This window comes from Zalophus californianus, chromosome 1 (assembly GCF_009762305.2).
Source record: "Zalophus californianus isolate mZalCal1 chromosome 1, mZalCal1.pri.v2, whole genome shotgun sequence".
In the NCBI taxonomy this organism is placed as follows: domain Eukaryota; kingdom Metazoa; phylum Chordata; class Mammalia; order Carnivora; family Otariidae; genus Zalophus; species Zalophus californianus.
The window spans coordinates 92494717-92512694 of NC_045595.1; the positions used below are offsets into that span (position 1 = coordinate 92494717).

The 17978-nt window shown below is 41.1% G+C and overlaps 1 protein-coding gene across 5 annotated transcripts in view; it reads left to right on the forward strand.

Moving 5' to 3' along the window:
* Positions 1-17978, forward strand: part of PCCB (propionyl-CoA carboxylase subunit beta) — a 100092-nt gene that overhangs the window by 32897 nt on the left and 49217 nt on the right. For all 5 annotated transcript variants that reach the window (XM_027586162.2, XM_027586164.2, XM_027586163.2 and 2 more), the window contains 3 exons: positions 6468-6576; positions 9771-9891; positions 11880-11961. In XM_027586162.2, coding sequence (XP_027441963.2) covers positions 6468-6576; positions 9771-9891; positions 11880-11961 — 312 coding nt within the window. The remainder of the gene's footprint in view (positions 1-6467; positions 6577-9770; positions 9892-11879; positions 11962-17978) is intronic.

A 17978-nucleotide genomic window follows, 5' to 3' on the forward strand; every position in this document is an offset into this window, starting at 1 on the left:
TATTTGTGAGTTTTTAAATTTCTTTCAGTGATGTTTTATAGTTTTCAGTGTACAAATCTTGTGCCTTTTTTGTTAAGTCATTCCTAAGTACTTTATTCTTTTAGAAGCTATTGTAAATGAAATTGTTTTTGTAATTTCCTTTCCGGATTGTTTGTTGTTGCTGTATAAAAATGCAGCTTTTTTTTTTTTTTTTGAGCAGGAGAAAATCAAATTTAATTTCAGACCTACAGGGAATCCATACAGACATGGAAATTCCAAAGACAGGCAGAATGAGGTATATATATAGTCCTGAGCTAAGGAGCCGGAAGATGAAAAAGAGTAAATGTTTGGTAAACAAATGTTTGCTGGGCCACTCAGAAACAATGGGGCATTGAAGCCTTTGATCAAACAGGCCTTGTTAAGTTCCTCCCTGTCTACCATACCTAGTTCATTGTAATGTAGTTATCCATGGTGATAGCTCCTTCTGGAGCAGATCCTCTCTCTAAATTCTTTTCAGGCAGTTGTAGGGGAGGTAAAGAGCTTTTCCCGAATCTGCTGGATTTTGATTGCTTTTTAACTTAAAATAATCTTTATGTCAAAGTGGCCCATTTTGGGGCGGCCTCCTTGGCACCTTCCATATCATGATACAGCATGATGCTGTAAGCCCAGAGGAACTTTGTGTCACCTTTAGTGACCCGAATTAGACCTAAGGAAACTGCTAAGCTAACAATGACAGAATACTTAACTCACTGCAGTGCCAAAAAAAAAAAAGTAGTTTAAAAGGTTTTTTTTGATATTTTTTAAAATTTAAATTCAGTTAATTAACATGTAATATATTATTGCTTTCAGAGTACCGGTCTGTGATTCATCAGTCTTGTATAAAACCCAGTGCTCATTACATCACGTGCCCTCCTTAATGTCTGTCCCCCAGTTACCCCATCCCTCCACCCCCATCTCCTCCAGCAACCCTCAGTTTATTTCCTATGATTAAGAGTCTCTTATGGTCTGTCTCCCTATCTGGTTTCCTCTTGTTTTATTTTTTCCTCTCTTTCCCTATGATCTTCTGTTTTCTTAAATTTGCTCTATGTGACTTTTGTTCCTTGAAGGCTTTATGCACAGCTTTAGAGGACGAGAATGAAAATGGTGGCCTTCCAATCTCTGGCCCCAGAGCTGAATGCTTGGGGCCCCATTCCTCAGTGAGCCTTCAGTGAAAGCAGTCAATTAATCCTGTCTCCCTGGTCTCAGGCCACACTCAGTGCTCACCCATCCTGTGACCGAGCGTTTCTATCTCAGGCATGCGACCCCGCTTTGAGTCTCCAAACCCTGCAGATCCTGTGCCACTCCTCCCGGGGGAGGAAGGGGGGGTCTCACCTGTTCTGCTGCTTGTTGGATCCCTGCTTGGAGACTAGTCGCCCAATTGTGCTGTGGATCACAGTTTATGGCAACCCTGAGCTGAGAGCCCACTTCTGGGCTCACTGTTTGCAGCCGGCTTCCCTGCTCTGATACCTGGGAGCTTGCCTCACTCAGGTTCCCCCAGTCTTCCTGTGACCCCGAGGATCCTGAGACCACACTCCTAGAGAGGGTTCTACCCCGCTTAGCCGCCTGAGCAATGTCTCAAATGGGAGCAGACTTCTAAAAGTTATGATTTTTGTGCTCCATTGCTCTCTTACTTGCCGGTAGCCGGCTGATGGAGGCTCCTGATCCCCCACAGTCTGTCTTCTCATATATTGCCTTAGATTCACTTCTCCATGCTCTTACCTTGCAGAAAGTGGTCACTTTTCTGTTCATAGAATTTCTGCTATTTTCTTTGATCTCTGATGGAGTTCGCAGGTGTTCAGAATGACTTGATAGCTATCTAGCTGAATTCCCAGGATCAGATGAAATTAAGGTCTCCTACTCCTCCACCATCTTGGACTCCTCTTTCTCCTAAAAAAAAAAGTGGTTGAATGTAATTTTCAGTTTGCTTTTGAATTTAGATGCAACCAAACCTCCACTCTCAGCTATGCATTAAATGACAGTGGTCATTGCCTCCTTTTTCATCTTAGTCTGAAATAAGGGTGCTGGACCCAGAGCTGATAGCCCTCCTTGAGTCCAAGCAATTCAGGCAACTGAGAGGGTGTCTACAATGTAGCTAATTTTGTATCCAGCAACTTTGATTAATTTGTTCATTTTGTTTCCCCCCCCCCCCCCCCCCCCCCGGGGAATCTTTAGTTTTCTACATATAAAATGTCATCTGCAGACAGATAATTTTACTTCATCATTTCTGATTTGTATGTCTTTTCTTTTTTCTTGTCTAATTGCTCTGGCTAGGACTTCTAGTACTGTGTTGATTAGAAGTGGTGAAAGTAGGCTTTCTTGCCTTGTTACCTGAACTTAGAAGAAAAGCTTTCAGTCTTTCACCATGGAGTATGATACTAGCTGTGGGTTTTTCATAAATTGCCTTTATTATGCTTTCTATTTCTAGTTTTCTGAGTATTTTTATCATGCTAGGGTGTTGAATTTTGTCAGATGCTTTTTCTACATCGATTGTGATGAGCATGTAGTTTTTCCCCCTTTGTTTATTGAGGTATTTTACATTGCTGTCTGTGTGTTGGACCATTCGTACATGTCAGGAAAAATTCCATTTGGTCTTGTTGTATAATTCTTTTATTTTATTTTATTTTTTTTAAGATTTTATTATTTGACAGAGAGAGACACAGAGAGGGAACACAAGCAGGAGGAGAGAGAGAAGCAGGCTTCCTGCCGAGCAGGGAGCCCGATGTGGGGCTCAATCCCAGGACCCTGGGATCATGACCTGAGCCGAAGGCAGATGCTTAATGACTGAGCCACCCAGGTGCCCCTGTATAATTCTTTTAAATGTTGAGTTAGGTTTGCCAGTATTTTGAGTATTTTTGTATCAGTATTTATATGGGATATTGATCTGTACCTTTCTTTTCTGTCTTTGGCTTTGGCATTAAGGTAATGGTGGACCTTCCAACACTTAGGAAGTGTTTCATCCTCTTTAATTTTTTTTGGAAGGGTTTGAGAGGGATTGCTGTTTAATCCTTCTTGAAATGTTTGGTAGAATTCACTGGTGAAGCCATCTGTTACTGATTAGTCTTATAGGTTGCTGTTTCTAGGAATTGTTCATTTCATCTAGGTTATCCAGTTTGGTGTAGAATTGTTCATAGTACTCTTTTTATTTCTGTAGAATTGGTAGTAATATCATTTTCATTTCTTATTTTAGTAATTTGAGTCTCTTTTTCTTAGTCCATCTAACAAAAGATAGGTCGATTTTGCTAATCTTTTTGAAGAATGAACTTGTGGTTCCATTGGGGGTGTGTGTATCTATTTATATCTTGCCTTTCTAGCTTTTATTTTTCATGCTCTGTTCTAATCTTTATTTTCTTCTTTCTGCTAACTTTAGGTTTAGTTGATTCTTTTTTTCTGAAGGTATAAAGTTAGGTTATTTGGGATCTTTCTTCTTCCTTGTGTGTTTACAGCTATGACTTCCCCTCTTAGCACTGCTTTTATTGTATCAGATAAATTTTTATATGTTGTGTTTTCACTTCCATTTGTCTCAAGTTATTTTCCAATTTCACTTGATTTTTGTCTTTGACACAGTGGTTTTTTTTTAAAGAGTGTGATGTTTAATTTCCACATATTTGAATTTTCCAGTTCTCCTTCTATTTCTAGTTTCATCCCATTGTAATTGAAATCATACAAACTGTTTTTGTCATCTTTTTAAATTTATTGAGACTCGTTTCATGTGTGCCCAATGTATAATCTATCCTGTATGATACTCGAGTCTCTCTGCCATTCAGATTCTGTTTGGTCAGTTGTCCCAATAAGGTCCTTGATAGCACTTTTTTTCTTCCGTGAAGGACCCACTTGGGGACCACATACTGCATTCACTTGTCCTGTCCTAATGAGCTCCCTTTAATCTGCACCAGCTCTTCAGACTTTGTTATGACACTGACATTTTTGAAGGCTGCAAAACAGATTATTAGATCGTTCCTCAGCGGTGTTTATCTCATGTTTCCTCATGATTAGATTCAGATCAGGTATCCCGGTGTGTCTACTACGTAAGTGATGTATCCTGTTCAGATGACACATCTAGAGACAAGTGATGTCCATCCGCCCTTCACTGGTGATATTTGATCACTGTTCAAGGTGTTGTCTGGTTTCTCTGCTGTGTGGTTATTGTTTTTTTCTTTTGTAACTGATTAATACTTTTTGGGAGATAGAGACCATGCCAGGGGGCTACTTGACATTATACGACAAATACCAATTTTTACAAAATTGGTATTTACCAGCTCTACCATTTGCTTCATATCAGTTGGCATCCTACCCTAAGGAAGAACCCTGCTTCCTTGGGCATTTGTTTATTTCGCGGATTTGTTATTAAGTGGGTTTCTGGATTTCCTGTTCTACTCAGGTGTTTCTAATCCATTACTAGCATTATTTGTTTTCACGCTCAAATTGTCCTCACTTAGCCAACGGGAGACCCTTCAAGCTGGCTTCTATGCTCTTTTGATAGGAGAACCACCGTGAAATGTGTACTTTATGGGTAGTGTATCTTAGTTCTTGAACTTTTTTCTACCCCAAAGTCATGAAGATCATTTCTCTTTTCTAAAAGCTTTATTATTTTACCTTTTACATTTATGTTTCAGTCTAGTTGGAATTGAAGTTTACACATAATATGAAATAGAGGTTAGTTTCATTTTTTTCCTACAGTTACTTAGTTGACTGAGAGGCTTCTATTGAAAAGCGCATCCTTTCCTACTGTGTAATGCCACCTGTATCATGAATCAAGCGTCCATATATCAGTATTTCACTGAGCTCTTTTGGGATCTGTTGCCTTCTCTCTGCACCAGCACCACACTGTCTTCGTGACAGGGGCTGTATGACAAATACTGAGAGTTGGTACAGCAAGTGGTCCCTCCTTATTCTTCTTCAAGTGGTATGGGATATTCTTGGCTCTTTGCAGTTCCACTTTTGTTTTGTTTTTTTTTTTTTTTTACAACTTTGAGATATAATTCTATGATGAACTGCACATATTTAAGTTGTGTAGTTTGAGTTTGACACATGTATACAACTGCGAAGCCATAACCACAATTAAGATAAGGAACATAACCAACCCCCCTCCAAAGGTTTCCTCATATATCCTTGTAATCCATCCTTCCTTCCCTCTTGACCCTGTCTTCAGGTAACCATTCATCTGCTTCCTATCACAATAAACTAATTTGCATTTTTTAGAATGTTATATAAAGAGAATCATTCAAAATGACACTTTCTATGTATAAAACACATACAAAAAGTATATACTTTTCTTTTTTGGTGGGTGGTGGGATGGGTGGGTCCTTTCACTTGGGATAATTATTTTGAGATTTCACATGTTGATTGGACATTGGGTTATTTCCTGGTTTTTGACTGTTATAGATAATGCTATTGTGAACATTTGTTTATGGGTCTGTGTGGAGTGGGGAAGAAAGACCTTTCTAGCTAGACCTTTCTAGCAGGGTTCCAAGCCAAGGATCCATAAAATAGACTGATGAAACACACTTATTAGTTTAAGGACTAATTTCCTCAGTATATAAAAATAAGTATCCAATAGAAAAGTGAACAAAGAAAATGAACAGTGAGCTGCCAGAGATGACTGTAGTAAGATATTGACTGTGGAATTGCTTGTTATAGCAAAATACTGGAAATAACCTAAAGGACCATCAGTAGGTGACTATTAAATTATTATACATATCCTACTGTCCTGATTCAGAATGGTCGTCAAGAAGTTTTAGGACACTGTGCTGGAAAGAAAATAAGAGGACAGTATTAAATATTACTATTTAATGATAAATATTAATGCTCACATATGCATGGATGTCTTGCAAGGAGAGAAACTGACAGTGGTTGCCTTTGGGGAGGGAAATTGGAGGGTTGGAAATAAGGGCTTGGATATAGACCTACATTCTACTGTATCTCCTATTCTTTTTTAGTGTTTTATGAAATGCTTTTATGTTTAAAAACTAAAAATTAAATGTCACCCTCTTAAAACCCCAAAGCATTGATTGTCATGGTCTCCAAATGGCTTAAGGTGGCTGGTTAATTTTAGGTAAACTATATATACTGTCACAGTGACTCAGTTTCCCCGTTTATAAATGGGGGTGATAATAGGGTGAAAATAGGCTTACTTACACAATCCCATGAAGTGCTTTAAAAAATGCTTGGTGCACAGCAAGCTCTGAATAAGGGCTCCCAGTTAAGGTGTTTACAGATGAGTGACCTGCAACGTTAGGCATGCTGCAAATCATTTTGCTGAGACAGAACCATACGGTAGAAATTTTCTTAGTAGACAGTGAGGCAGGGAAACCTTGGGTCTTTAGTTTGGATAGGTATCTTTGAGTAGCATCCTAACCTGGTTCTGTCACATCACTAACTTCTCTGCATTTGTCTTGGCAGTGTCAACTCTAAGGTGCCTGAGATTGATCCTTCTGTAATTCTAATTTCAGGACACCTCCTACCTGTTCATCACTGGCCCGGATGTTGTGAAGTCTGTCACCAATGAGGATGTTACTCAGGAGGAGCTTGGTGGTGCCAGGACCCATACCACCATGTCAGGTTAGAGGCCTTGAGGCTCACCTTACTGTTTTTAACCATTGAGAAGTAGACACTGCCAAAGAGAATAGTGACAATCTTTTATAAATATCATTTAATCGGTCGAATTCGAGAGGACTGTAGTATGGTATATTTACTACAGATATAATAATAAAGATAGATTTAGTAGCTCAAATTTGTTAAATGAAACAAAAACAGGCTACTACTAAAGCTTTGATAGTCTTTAAAATTTTAAAACTAACTGAAATGGTGGTTACAAGAGATATGATATATAAATATATGTATATATGAACACATGTAAGTACATATATACACATACATATACACATGTAAATACATACATATACATATATAAATACACACACTGTTGAACCTTTAAAAAAAATGCTGTATTGTGACTTTCTTTTAATCCAAAGTTGAGGTATGTCTTAGATGGTGGTATTACCAATTGCCCTTGGCCAGGTACAGTCGTAATGTGATGGTCATGGCCCAAATTTTTACAAACTTAGTCATAGCTTTTCATCTTTTTGAGGTTATGTGCCACACGTGCAGAGTTCAAAATGTGTAAAGATTATTCTGTTCTTTGGACTGAAACAAAGGTTACTCTTACACAGAGGCATAGAATTGGGAGTGGGGCATGAATCTGACATTAATGAAGACTTTGTTGTTGGAGTAGTGAGGGAATTCCATATATTTTTGGAAAAAGACATCAGGTTGTGAAAGGATTGTCTATGACGAAATAAACAGTGTAAGTGAAGGCAGGAGAAATTGCTTCTTTGAAAGATTTCAAAGCGATGAGAAGCTGCTATGACCAATTTACACACTTCTGTGTACTGCGGTTAAGGCATTAGATCATCACTTAGATGTCAGCATTTCTTTCTTAGTAAGTTACATCTCTCTTACATGTGTGAAGTCTTCCATTTGATGAATTTTTTTTTTTTTTTTTTTAAAGAGATGGTGGGGAGGGGCAGAGGGAGTGGAAGAGAGGGAATCTTAAGCAGGCTCCATGCACAGTGCAGAGCCCGACCCAGGGCTTGATCTCAAGACCACGAGATCATGACCTGAGCTGAAATCAAGAGTTGGATGCTTAACTGACTGAGCCACCCAGGTGCCCTGATTTTTTATTTTATTTTTTTTTAAGTCAGAGCTCTTGACTCCTCCCACCCACCAAAGTTGTTCCTTTTCCACCTCAGGTTGGCATCAGCTTTGACTTATTCCTTGCCCTCAGCTCTGCTCTCAGCTCCGTCTCCAGCATACAGCTAGAAGGAGAACTTCTTCTTGCTACTGCCCCACAGTTGGTCCTCACACCCTTATCTCAGGGTTTAATTGGCCACAGTTTTTCTTTGTACTGGGATCTAAAATAAGGTTGAATATTGGTGACATCTGATGTATTTAGCTGTATCTCCAAAGCAAGGCCTAAATGGAGCTCTATACATCTTTTTCCTTGGTTTTAAAACAGCTTTATTGAGATATAATTTACATATTATACATGAGACATACTCATTTAAAGTATACAAGTCAATGATTTTTATGTATTCAGTGTTTTTTCAGTTATCACCATAATTTTAGAACTTTTCATCATCCTCAAAAAGCCTCGCATCCATTAGCGTTTGCTCCCCATTTCCCCCCAAACAGTCTACCTCTAGGCAGTCACTGATCTACCTTCTGTTTCTGTGGATTTGTCTATTCTGAATATATATGGAATGGAAATAAATGGAGTCCTCCGATATATGGTCTTTCGTGAGTGGTTTCTTGTCCTTAGCATACCATTTTTAAGGTTAATGCGTGTTGCGGCATGGATAATATTTCCACATAGAACTCTACCACAGTTTATGTATTCAGTGATCAGTTGAACATTTGAATTGTTTCCACTTTTTGGCTGTCATGAATATGCTGCTGTAAACATTCTTGTGCAAGTTTTGTGTGACAGGTTTTTTGTTTTCTTTGAGTATATACCTAGGAGTGGAATTTGTGGGTCAAGTGGTAACTCTCACTTTTTGAGGAACTGCCATGCTGTCCTTCAAGGCGGCTGCACCAATTTTTAAGTATTTCTTGAATAAAAGAATTCTGTGTTGAGCACGAAACATTTTATTCAGCGGATGTTCATTGTGTCCCTGTGTGTCAAGCATTGTTCTATGTGCTGGGAAAACCTTTGTGAAAGAAAAAAGACCCCTGCCTCTGTGGAGCTTATGTTTTAGCACAGGAGATGGACCATAAACAACCTGATAAATAAGGACATTGTGCAATATGTTAGAAGGTAATCTGTGTTATTGAAAAAGTAGAACAGGGTAAAGGGGGCCTGGGATTGTTGTGCTTTGAAATAGGGTAAGAGCAGGCCTCACTGTGAGGGTGGCAGTCGAGCAGATCTGGTGTTAACGGCATGAACGTCTAGGGGAGAAACAATGTAGGCGGAGGGAGTAGCCGATGCAAAGGCCCTGAGGAGGGAGGGTGGCTGGCATGTTCAGTGAACAGCAAGGAGGGTGGTTGGAGACGTGACATAAATCTGGCTTAAAAAGCTCAGTTTGGCTGCTGAGTGGAAAAGAGGCGGTAGGGGAAACGGTGGAAGCAGGGAGTCTGGGAGAGAGTTTCTGGCCCTACTTTCTCTGTCATGTCTGGGGCGTTTGGCAGTTCTGTGATTTCAGTGTTCTTGAATGATGTCTTCGTTCCTCACTAGGGCCAGGTGGTTCTCCTTGCCCTCCACCATTCCTGAATACCATGACATTATGTGCCGGCCATTAGTCTTTTCTTTTTTTATTTTTCAGCTTTATTGAAAGCTAAGTGACCTATAACTAGGTGTAATTCTTGATGTGGGACTGCAGTGGCTGAGACGGGCCTGGGCTCTCCCATGTTAGAACTGATACTCCAGGGGAGATGTCATGTGGGAAACAGGGAAATGGACAGGCAGGTGTTGCAGGGAAGGGTGTGAAGAAAACTCCCACACAGGATGGGGATGGCACATGAGGGCCGTGGGGAATAAAGAAAGACATGACCCTGCCGAGATGTGGGTGCAGAGCCAAGGGAACAGGCTGCACAAACTGCAGGTCAACCTGAAGGTGGGGGCGTCTGTGGTGTCTCATCCTCGCAGAGCTGTTGGCAGAGTCTCCTGCAGACATGCCCTCGGACGGACAGGTGGACGTGGAGCAGCGTCTTTGGGCTGACAGGTGGCCAGGCCCATTATAGCCTCTCTGTTTTCTCAGGTGTTGCCCACAGAGCTTTTGAAAATGATGTTGATGCCTTGTGTAATCTTCGGGAGTTCTTCAACTACCTGCCCCTCAGCAATCAGGACCCAGCTCCCATCTGCGAATGCCATGATCCCAGGTGAGTTGCAGGAGACAGCACTGACTCTCATTTTGCAGGTTGGCTTGCCCTTTTCTGGCTCCTCTGCCCTGGCGGGACCTCCAGGGTCCACCCTATGGGGCAGCTTGGAGTAGACTGTGGAGTGGAGCCAGCGAGGCACTCAGGTGTTGGCATGTGGTGGCATGTCTGAATACAGGAGCAAAGAAAAATTTTATTTCTATTCACTTTTTTCCTCTCTGTAATATCTGATCAATAGGGGCGTGTGGGTGGCTCAGTCGTTAAGCTCAGGTCATGATCCCAGGGTCCTGGGATCGAGCCCTGCATGGGGCTCCCTGCTCAGTGGGAAGCCTGCTTCTCCCTCTCCCACTCCCCCTGCTTGTGTTCCCTCTCTCGCTGTTGCTCTGTCAAAGAAATCTTTAAAAAAAAAACAAAAAACTGATCAATAGCTTGGGAGTAAACAGTGCCCACCATCCCCCCCCCATTGACATCTATGAGTCTTGATTTGTCCAGAATTGGAAATGGAAGTATTTTTTGTTTTGACGTGAAACATGAAATGGTGCAGACAGCATGCCCTTTAGGAAATGTGCCTGTACACCCCTGCCTGTGGCAGTCCAGGGGAAGGGTGAATTGCTGGCCACCTAGTGAGGACTTTCTCTCCTTCTTGCTATTGGGGCCACTGCCTGATACGGGGCACCACTGAGAAAGCCAGAGGTTCACCTGGGGAACTATTGCTTCAGATCTCTGGCTGCTTTCTCTCCATTTTGTTTCCACTCTGAGGTGCAAACTTCAGACTCAAACTAGTTCAAACTCACTTGGCCTGGACTTTGTTTTGCAGAAGGAATTTAGAATTCTAGCTCACAGGAAGAAGCCATTTTTAAGACACTGCTCTGTGGGGTGGACCTGGGCTCTTAACCTGCCTCAGCCCCACTCCTCAGAGGACCTAACCAGTGGCATATTATGTGTAGTCACAAAATGGAGGTTGGTCACAGGCCCAGAGTGATGGGCACAGCTTCCTTTTCTGAGAATCTATCCTGTTTGGGGTTCTTGAAAAGTTTAGGACATCATTTGAAGGTATTAGGGCCCAGAGGCCTAGGAATGACTAAATATCTTACCTAGGCCCAGCCATATCTCTTTCCCATATGATCCCAGAGTAGCTGTATGTATAAGTAGCACATAAAAAGTAAGGGAGGTCTTAATCCAGTGGGGCTCTGCTCCGATACCCTAGGGGAGAGTTCTCTGGAAAGTTGGGCTTGATGGGGCATGTGGCTTTACCAAGGCCAAACTTCAGCCCAGGTGTACACCTCAAGGCCAGAACAACCCCTGCCTGCCCACATGGGCCAGGAGGGGATGAGAGCATGTGGGAGAGGGGCAGGTTGCTGCCGAGTCCTCCTGTGGTGTGGGAGTGGGCCCTGGCGGGCCCCCTGCTCAGCCACGTAGATGCATGAGGAAGCAGAGAGCCATGAGCCTAGGTGACTGGTTAGTCCTCAGTGATTCTCCCTACCAGAGGGCCTGCAGTTTTTCTTTTCTTTTTTCTTTCTTTCTTCTTTTTTTTTAAAGAAGCCCTGGCAGGTTTATTTTCCAATACGGAATGTGAACCCACAGTGTTCAATAGCAGAACTCTGACTTTGCATTTCCAAGTCCTTGTTTTTTTATTTTTAATATCTCAGGAAGTGAGAGCAGTACTTGCTAGAACAGTGTCATCTTCACTGCAATGTCCTGTAGTGCCCCACACTATAGGAGGTATTCAGGGAGGATAAATGATGGAACCACATTCAGGAGAATAAGCCCATTTTCCCCCCTGTAAGTCAAAACAAAGATCTTTTGGGTTACTATCAAACTCAGGTTCAGTTTGACATGGTGGTAAGAGAGGAATGCAACTTTCAGTATACTTTGCAAGCCCAGCAGGGACAGAATCCTCTCACTCCTGCCCACCCCCATGATATCTCTCCCATCCCCCAGCCACTGGCTCTTCCTTTGTTGATTGTATTTCCTTCTTTTTCTATCCAAAGCGACCGTATGGTTCCAGAGCTTGACACAATTGTCCCCTTGGAATCGACCAAAGCCTACAACATGGTGGACATCATACACTCTGTAAGTGCCACATCTGCCAGTCTTCTGTGTTGGCTCAGCCGTGTCCATGGTCCTTGTGCTTTGGCGTAGGGAGGAAGGTCCAAACCCACAGGCTTTAACATTGGGCAACACGGGCAGAGCGTGTGGTGGGTGCAGGACCGGGGCCACTCAGTAGCGTTCTAGGAAGAGCTAGTGGCGGTAGCCAGCATACGGCTCTCCTGTCCTTGAAGGCTGGAGGGAGGAGGAGCCAATTGGACCAGTAAATTTCAGGGGTCTTTAGACAGCACGGAGAGGTGCATAGAGAAGGGTCCATGTCCCCAGAGTCTGGAGTTGAGGCCAGGGAGACTTTTTGTTAGGGTACCACCTTTGTTTGGAACCTTACGCTCAGTGGGCATTTGTTTCTCTAGAGAGATGGAGAGCAAAAGTACACGTAGCATGGGTAGTTTTAGGTCCAAAAAAAGGTTTTTGGTCCAAAGAAGGTAAAAATAGGGTAGGGTCTCTGTCATCAGCTCCCCTAATTCTTTTTTTGCTCTTTGGAGCCCCAGCTGTGTGGGGGCCTGTGGTTACTGGAGGAAAGCCCTAGAGCTCTACTCAAGCTGGGCTGGGCCCTCAGTGTGCCTGTCTGACCTCCCCTCAGCACCTGTTCTTATTTTCTTTACTTCCTAAGGCTGGATATAACCCCTTCCATTTCTGCTCCCCACTCTGGTCAGATCACTTGGGCATTTCCTTCATGGAGAAAATTGATAGTATAAAGTTCCTTACTCCCTGTAGGTGACCATTTCTCCATCTCACCATCCTTCCATGTCTCCTCAGACTCAAAGAGTGAGATGCTTCTACCTCGGCTTCTGACCATCCTTCCCCATCTGGTGTCTTGCTTTCTTGACCAGTTTGTGTAAATCTCTTAATTTCTTCTCCCTTTAACTCCTCCCTCTAGCAATAACTATATATAAACATGCATAGATTTTTTTTTTGGTCTGCTTTTTAAGAAAAACAAAACCCCTCTTAACCCAAACCCCTCTTAACCCAGTTTAATTGCTGTCCGAATTCTTCTCTCCCTTTTCATTTAAAGCCCTCTTGTCTCTTCTTTCCTCCTCACTGGAATCTGGCCTCTGGTTTTCTCTCTCTTGAATGACAGACCTGCTAATGACTTCTCTAGTTGATAAGTCCAGGGGACTAAGGTATTAAATATAGTTACAGAGGTAACTGTTATGAAAAAATACTTTGCTTGAGTAACAAAAAAAAGTGTATTGAACGGATCAAATGCAATGCATCACATAGAGAAACAGAAGCCTGCCTCCCTGGTGATCTCACACCAGTCACTCTTTCCACGCAAGCCTCTGAGGGAAACCACCATCCTGACTTTTGACAGTGTAAATTAGTTTTTTTTTTTTTAATCCATTGTCTAAATGGAATCCTATGGTGTTCTGTGTCTTGCTTCTTTGACTCAGCATTGTGTTTGTGAGATTTGTCCATGTTGTTCTCATTGGTCTCTTTAGTCTCTTATGTGAACAGACCACAGTTGATCTACTGTTGGTGGGCATTTGGGTAGTTTCTAGTTTGGGACTGTTAAGAATATGTTGTGTAATTTGGTAAGTAAATTACACATTTCTCTTGGATCCATACCTTGGAGTGAAAGTACCACGTCATAGGGTGTGCATGTGTTTACTTTAGTAGATATTGCCAGAGGGGTTTCCAAGGGATTATGCCAGTTGGCACCCCCACCAGCAGCATCTAAGGGTTCCAGTTGCTTCACGTTCTCTTCAACACTCAGCCACTACCATGGTGCCTTCATTATTGAGAGTTTACAGGATGCTTTTACATCTGGTAGGAATAGTTCTTTTTTTTTTTTTTCCCTTATAATGTTCAGTTAGCCAGCATATAGTACATCATAAGTTTTTGTTGTAGTGTTCAGTGATTCATTAGTTGTGTATAACACCTCGTGCTCATCACAACACTTGCCCTCCTTAATACCCATCACCCGGTTACCCCCAACCCCCTCCCTTCTGTAACCCTCAGTTTGTTTCCCTTGATGACTATTTTTTCAGAGTTTCCTTGCCTAGTCTTGCTTGTTTGCTTTTCCATATGAATTCTAGAATCTGTTCGTCTTGTTTTGTGGGCAGCGGTGGTGGAAATAGGGAATCCTGTTGTTTTTATTGAGGTCCTGTTAAAATCATGCACTAATTTGGGATAATTGACATCCTTCTGTATCTGGAACAATCTAAAAACATAGGTTGCATTTTTACTTGTTAAAGTGTACTTTTTTCCCCCTTGAGGATTCTTTTAAAGATTTCCTTGTATAGGTTGTTCATATTTTTTAAGTTTATTCCTAAGTATTTTTATCGTAAAGGGAGTGTTTTCTATCTTCTAAAGATTTTTTTAGGTGTATTTAAGTTACTGATTCTGCTATCAGTTTTCTATCCTATTGCCTATTAAGTTCTCATTATTTGTAAAAGTTTTTTACTGTTAATTTTTTGGAGGTTTTGAAGTGCAGTAGTATACTATCTACATGAATATAGTATTTTATTTTTTTATTTTAAGATTTATTTGACAGAGAGGGAGAGGAAGCAGCAGACTCCCCGGTGAGCAAGGAGCCTGATGCGGGGCTTGATCTCAGGACCCTGGGACCATGACCTGAGTCTAAGGCAGATGCTTAATCGACTGAGCCACCCAGGTGCCCCTGAATATAGCTTTTTAAATTAAGTTTTTAATTTTAATTCCAATAAAGTTAACATATGGTGTTATATTAGTTTCAGGTATACAGTATAGTCATTCAGTAGTTCCGTATGTCACCGGTACTCGTCACAAGTGCACTCCTTAATCCCCACCACCTATTTCACTCATTCCCCACCCACCTCTCCTCTAGTAAACCATCAGTTTCTTCTCTATAGTTAACAGTCCTTCTCTTGGCACTTCTCTCTCTCTCTCTCATTTTCCTTTTGCTCATTTGTTTTGTTCCTTAAATTCCACATGTGAGTGAAATTATATGGTATTTGTCTTTCTCTGACTTATTTTTCTTACCGTTATACTCTCTAGCCATCCATGTTGTTGCAAATGACAAGATTCCATTCATCAATCAACAGACACTTAGACTGCTTCCATATCTTGGCTTGTAAATAGTGCTGCTGTAAACATAGGGGTGCCTGTATCCCTTTGAATTAGTGTTTTTGTATTTTGGGAGTAAATACCCAGTAGTGTGATTACTGGATTGTAGGGTAGTTCTATTTTTAACTTTTTGAGGAACCTCTATACCATTTTCCACAGTGGCTGTACCAGTTTGCATTCCTATCAGTAGTGCAGGAGGATTCCTTTTTCTCCACATCCTCACCAACACTTGTTTCTTCTGTTGTTGTTTTTAATTATGTTCAGTTAGCCACTGTATAGTACATCATTAGTTTTTGATGTAGTGTTCAGTGATTCATTAGTTATGTATAACACCCAGTGCTCATCACAACATGTGCCCTCCTTAATACCCATCACCCTGTTACCCTTGCCCCCCCCCCCCACCTGAGACCCCCAGTTCATTTCCCAGGGTCCATAGTCTCTCATGGTTCATCTACCTCCCTGATTCCTCCCCCTACAGATTTCCCTCCCTTCCCTTATGGTCCTCCGTGCTATTGCTTATGTTCCACATATGAGTGAAACCATATGATAATTGTCTTTATCTGCTTGACTTATTTCACTTAACATAATCCCCTCCAGTTCCATCCATGTTGATGCAAATGGTGGGTATTCATCCTTTCTGATGGCTGAGTAATATTCCATTGTATACACGGACCACATCTTTATCCATTCATCTGTTGAAGGGCATCTTGGCTCCTTCCACAGTTTGGCTATTGTGGACATTGCTGCTATGAACATTGGGGTGCATGTGCCCCTTCTTTTCACTACATCTGTACCTAGTGTTGTTGATTTTAGCCATTCTGACAGGTGTGAGAGGATATTTCATTGTAGTTTTGATTTGTATTTCCCGATAATGACTGATGTTGGGCATCTTCATGTGTCTGTTTTCCATCTGGATATCTTCTTGGTGAAATGTCTGTTCATGTCTTCTGCCCATTTTTGATTGGATTATTTGTTTTGGGGGTATTGAGTTGTCTAAGTTCTTTATATCATTTGGGTACTTACCCTTTATCAGATTGGTCATTAGCAAATATCTCCTCCCATTCTGTAGGTTGCCTTTAGTTTTGTTGGTGGTTTCCCTTGCTATGCAGAAGCCTTTTATTTTTATGAAGTCCCAATAGTTTATTTTTGCTTTTGTTTCCTTTGCTCAGGAGACCTATCTAGAAAAATGTTGCTATGGCCAATGTCAGAGACATTATTGCCTGTGCTTTTCTAGGAATTTTTATGGTTTCCATTCTTACATTTAGGTCTTTTATCCATTTAAGTTTATTTTTGTGTATGGTGAAAGAAAGTCTTTTTTTTTTTTTTTTTTTTTAAACATAGGCTCCACACCCAGCAGGGAGCCCAGTGCGGGGCTTGAAATCACGACCCTGAAATCAAGACCTGAGCTGAAATCAAGAGTTGGATGCTTAACCGACTGAGCCACCTAGGTGCCCCAAGAAAGTAGTCATTGCTTTGCATGTAGCTGTCCACTTTTCCCAGTGCCATTTGTTGAAGAGACTTTTTCCCATTGCATATTCATTCCTCCTATATCAAAGATTAACTGACCATATTGTGGGTTTATTTCTGGGTTTTCTATTCTGCTCCATTGATCTATGTGTTTTATTTTTATGCCAGTACCATACTATCAGTGGCATTATGACAACTTTGTAATATAACTTGGTATGGAATTGTGGTATCTCCAGTTTGTTTTTTGAGATTGCTTTGGATATTTGGGGTCTTCTTTGGTTCCATACAAATTTTAGGATTGTTTATTCTAACTCTGTGAAAATGCTATTGGTATTTTGATAGGGATTGCATTAAATCTGTAGATTGATTTGGGTAATATAGACATAATTTTTTTAAAATTTAAATTCAATTAATTAACATACAGTGTATTATTAGTTTCAGAGTTAGAGTTCAGTGATTCATCAGTCTTATATAATACCCAGTGCTCATTACATTGCGTGCCCTCCTTAATAGACATTTTAACAATATTTCTTCTTCCAATCCATGAGCATGGAAGGTCTTTCCATTTCTTTGTGTTTTCTTCAATGTCTTTCGTCAGTGGTTTATAGTTTTCAGAGTATAGGTCTTTTACCTCTTTGGTTAAGTTTATTCCTAGGTATTTTATTGGTTTTGGTGTAGTGGTAAGTGGGATTGTTCTCTTATTAATTCATTTTCTGCTGCTTCATTATTAGTATATAGAAATGCATCAGATTTCTGTACACTGATTTTGAATCCTGGAACTTTACTGAAATTGTTTATCAATTCTAGTAGGTTTTTGGTGGAGCCCTTAGGGGTTTCTGTGTATAGTATCTTGCCATCTGCAAATAGTGAGAATTTACTTCTTCCTTACCTATTTGGGTGCCTTTTATTTCTTTTTGTTGTTTGATTGCTATGGCTAGCACTTCCAGTACTATGTTGAATAAAAGTGGTGAGGATGGACATCCCTGTTTGTTCCTGACCTTAGGGGAAAAGCTCTCAATATTTCCCCATTGAGTATGATGTTCACTGTGGGTTTTTCATATAGGGCCTTTATTATGTTGAGGTATGTTCCCTCTGAACCTACTTTGTTATTTTCTTGTTTTTGTTTTTCTTTTAGAGAGAGCACGTGTGCGAGTGGGGAGGGGCAGAGGGAGAGGGAGAGAGAGAATCTTAAGCAGGCTCCACGCAGACATGGGACTTGATCTCACGATCCTGAGATCATGATCTGAGCTGAAATCAAGAGTTGGATGCTTAACCGACTGAGCCACCCAGGCGCCCCTGAACCCACTTGGTTGAGGGCTTTTATCATGAATGGATGTTGTACTTTGTCACATGTTTTTTCTGCATCTATTGAAATGATCATATGGTTTTTATCCTTTCTCTTCTTGATGTGATGTATCACACTGATTGTTTTACTAATATTAAACCACCTTGGCATCTTGAGAATAAAT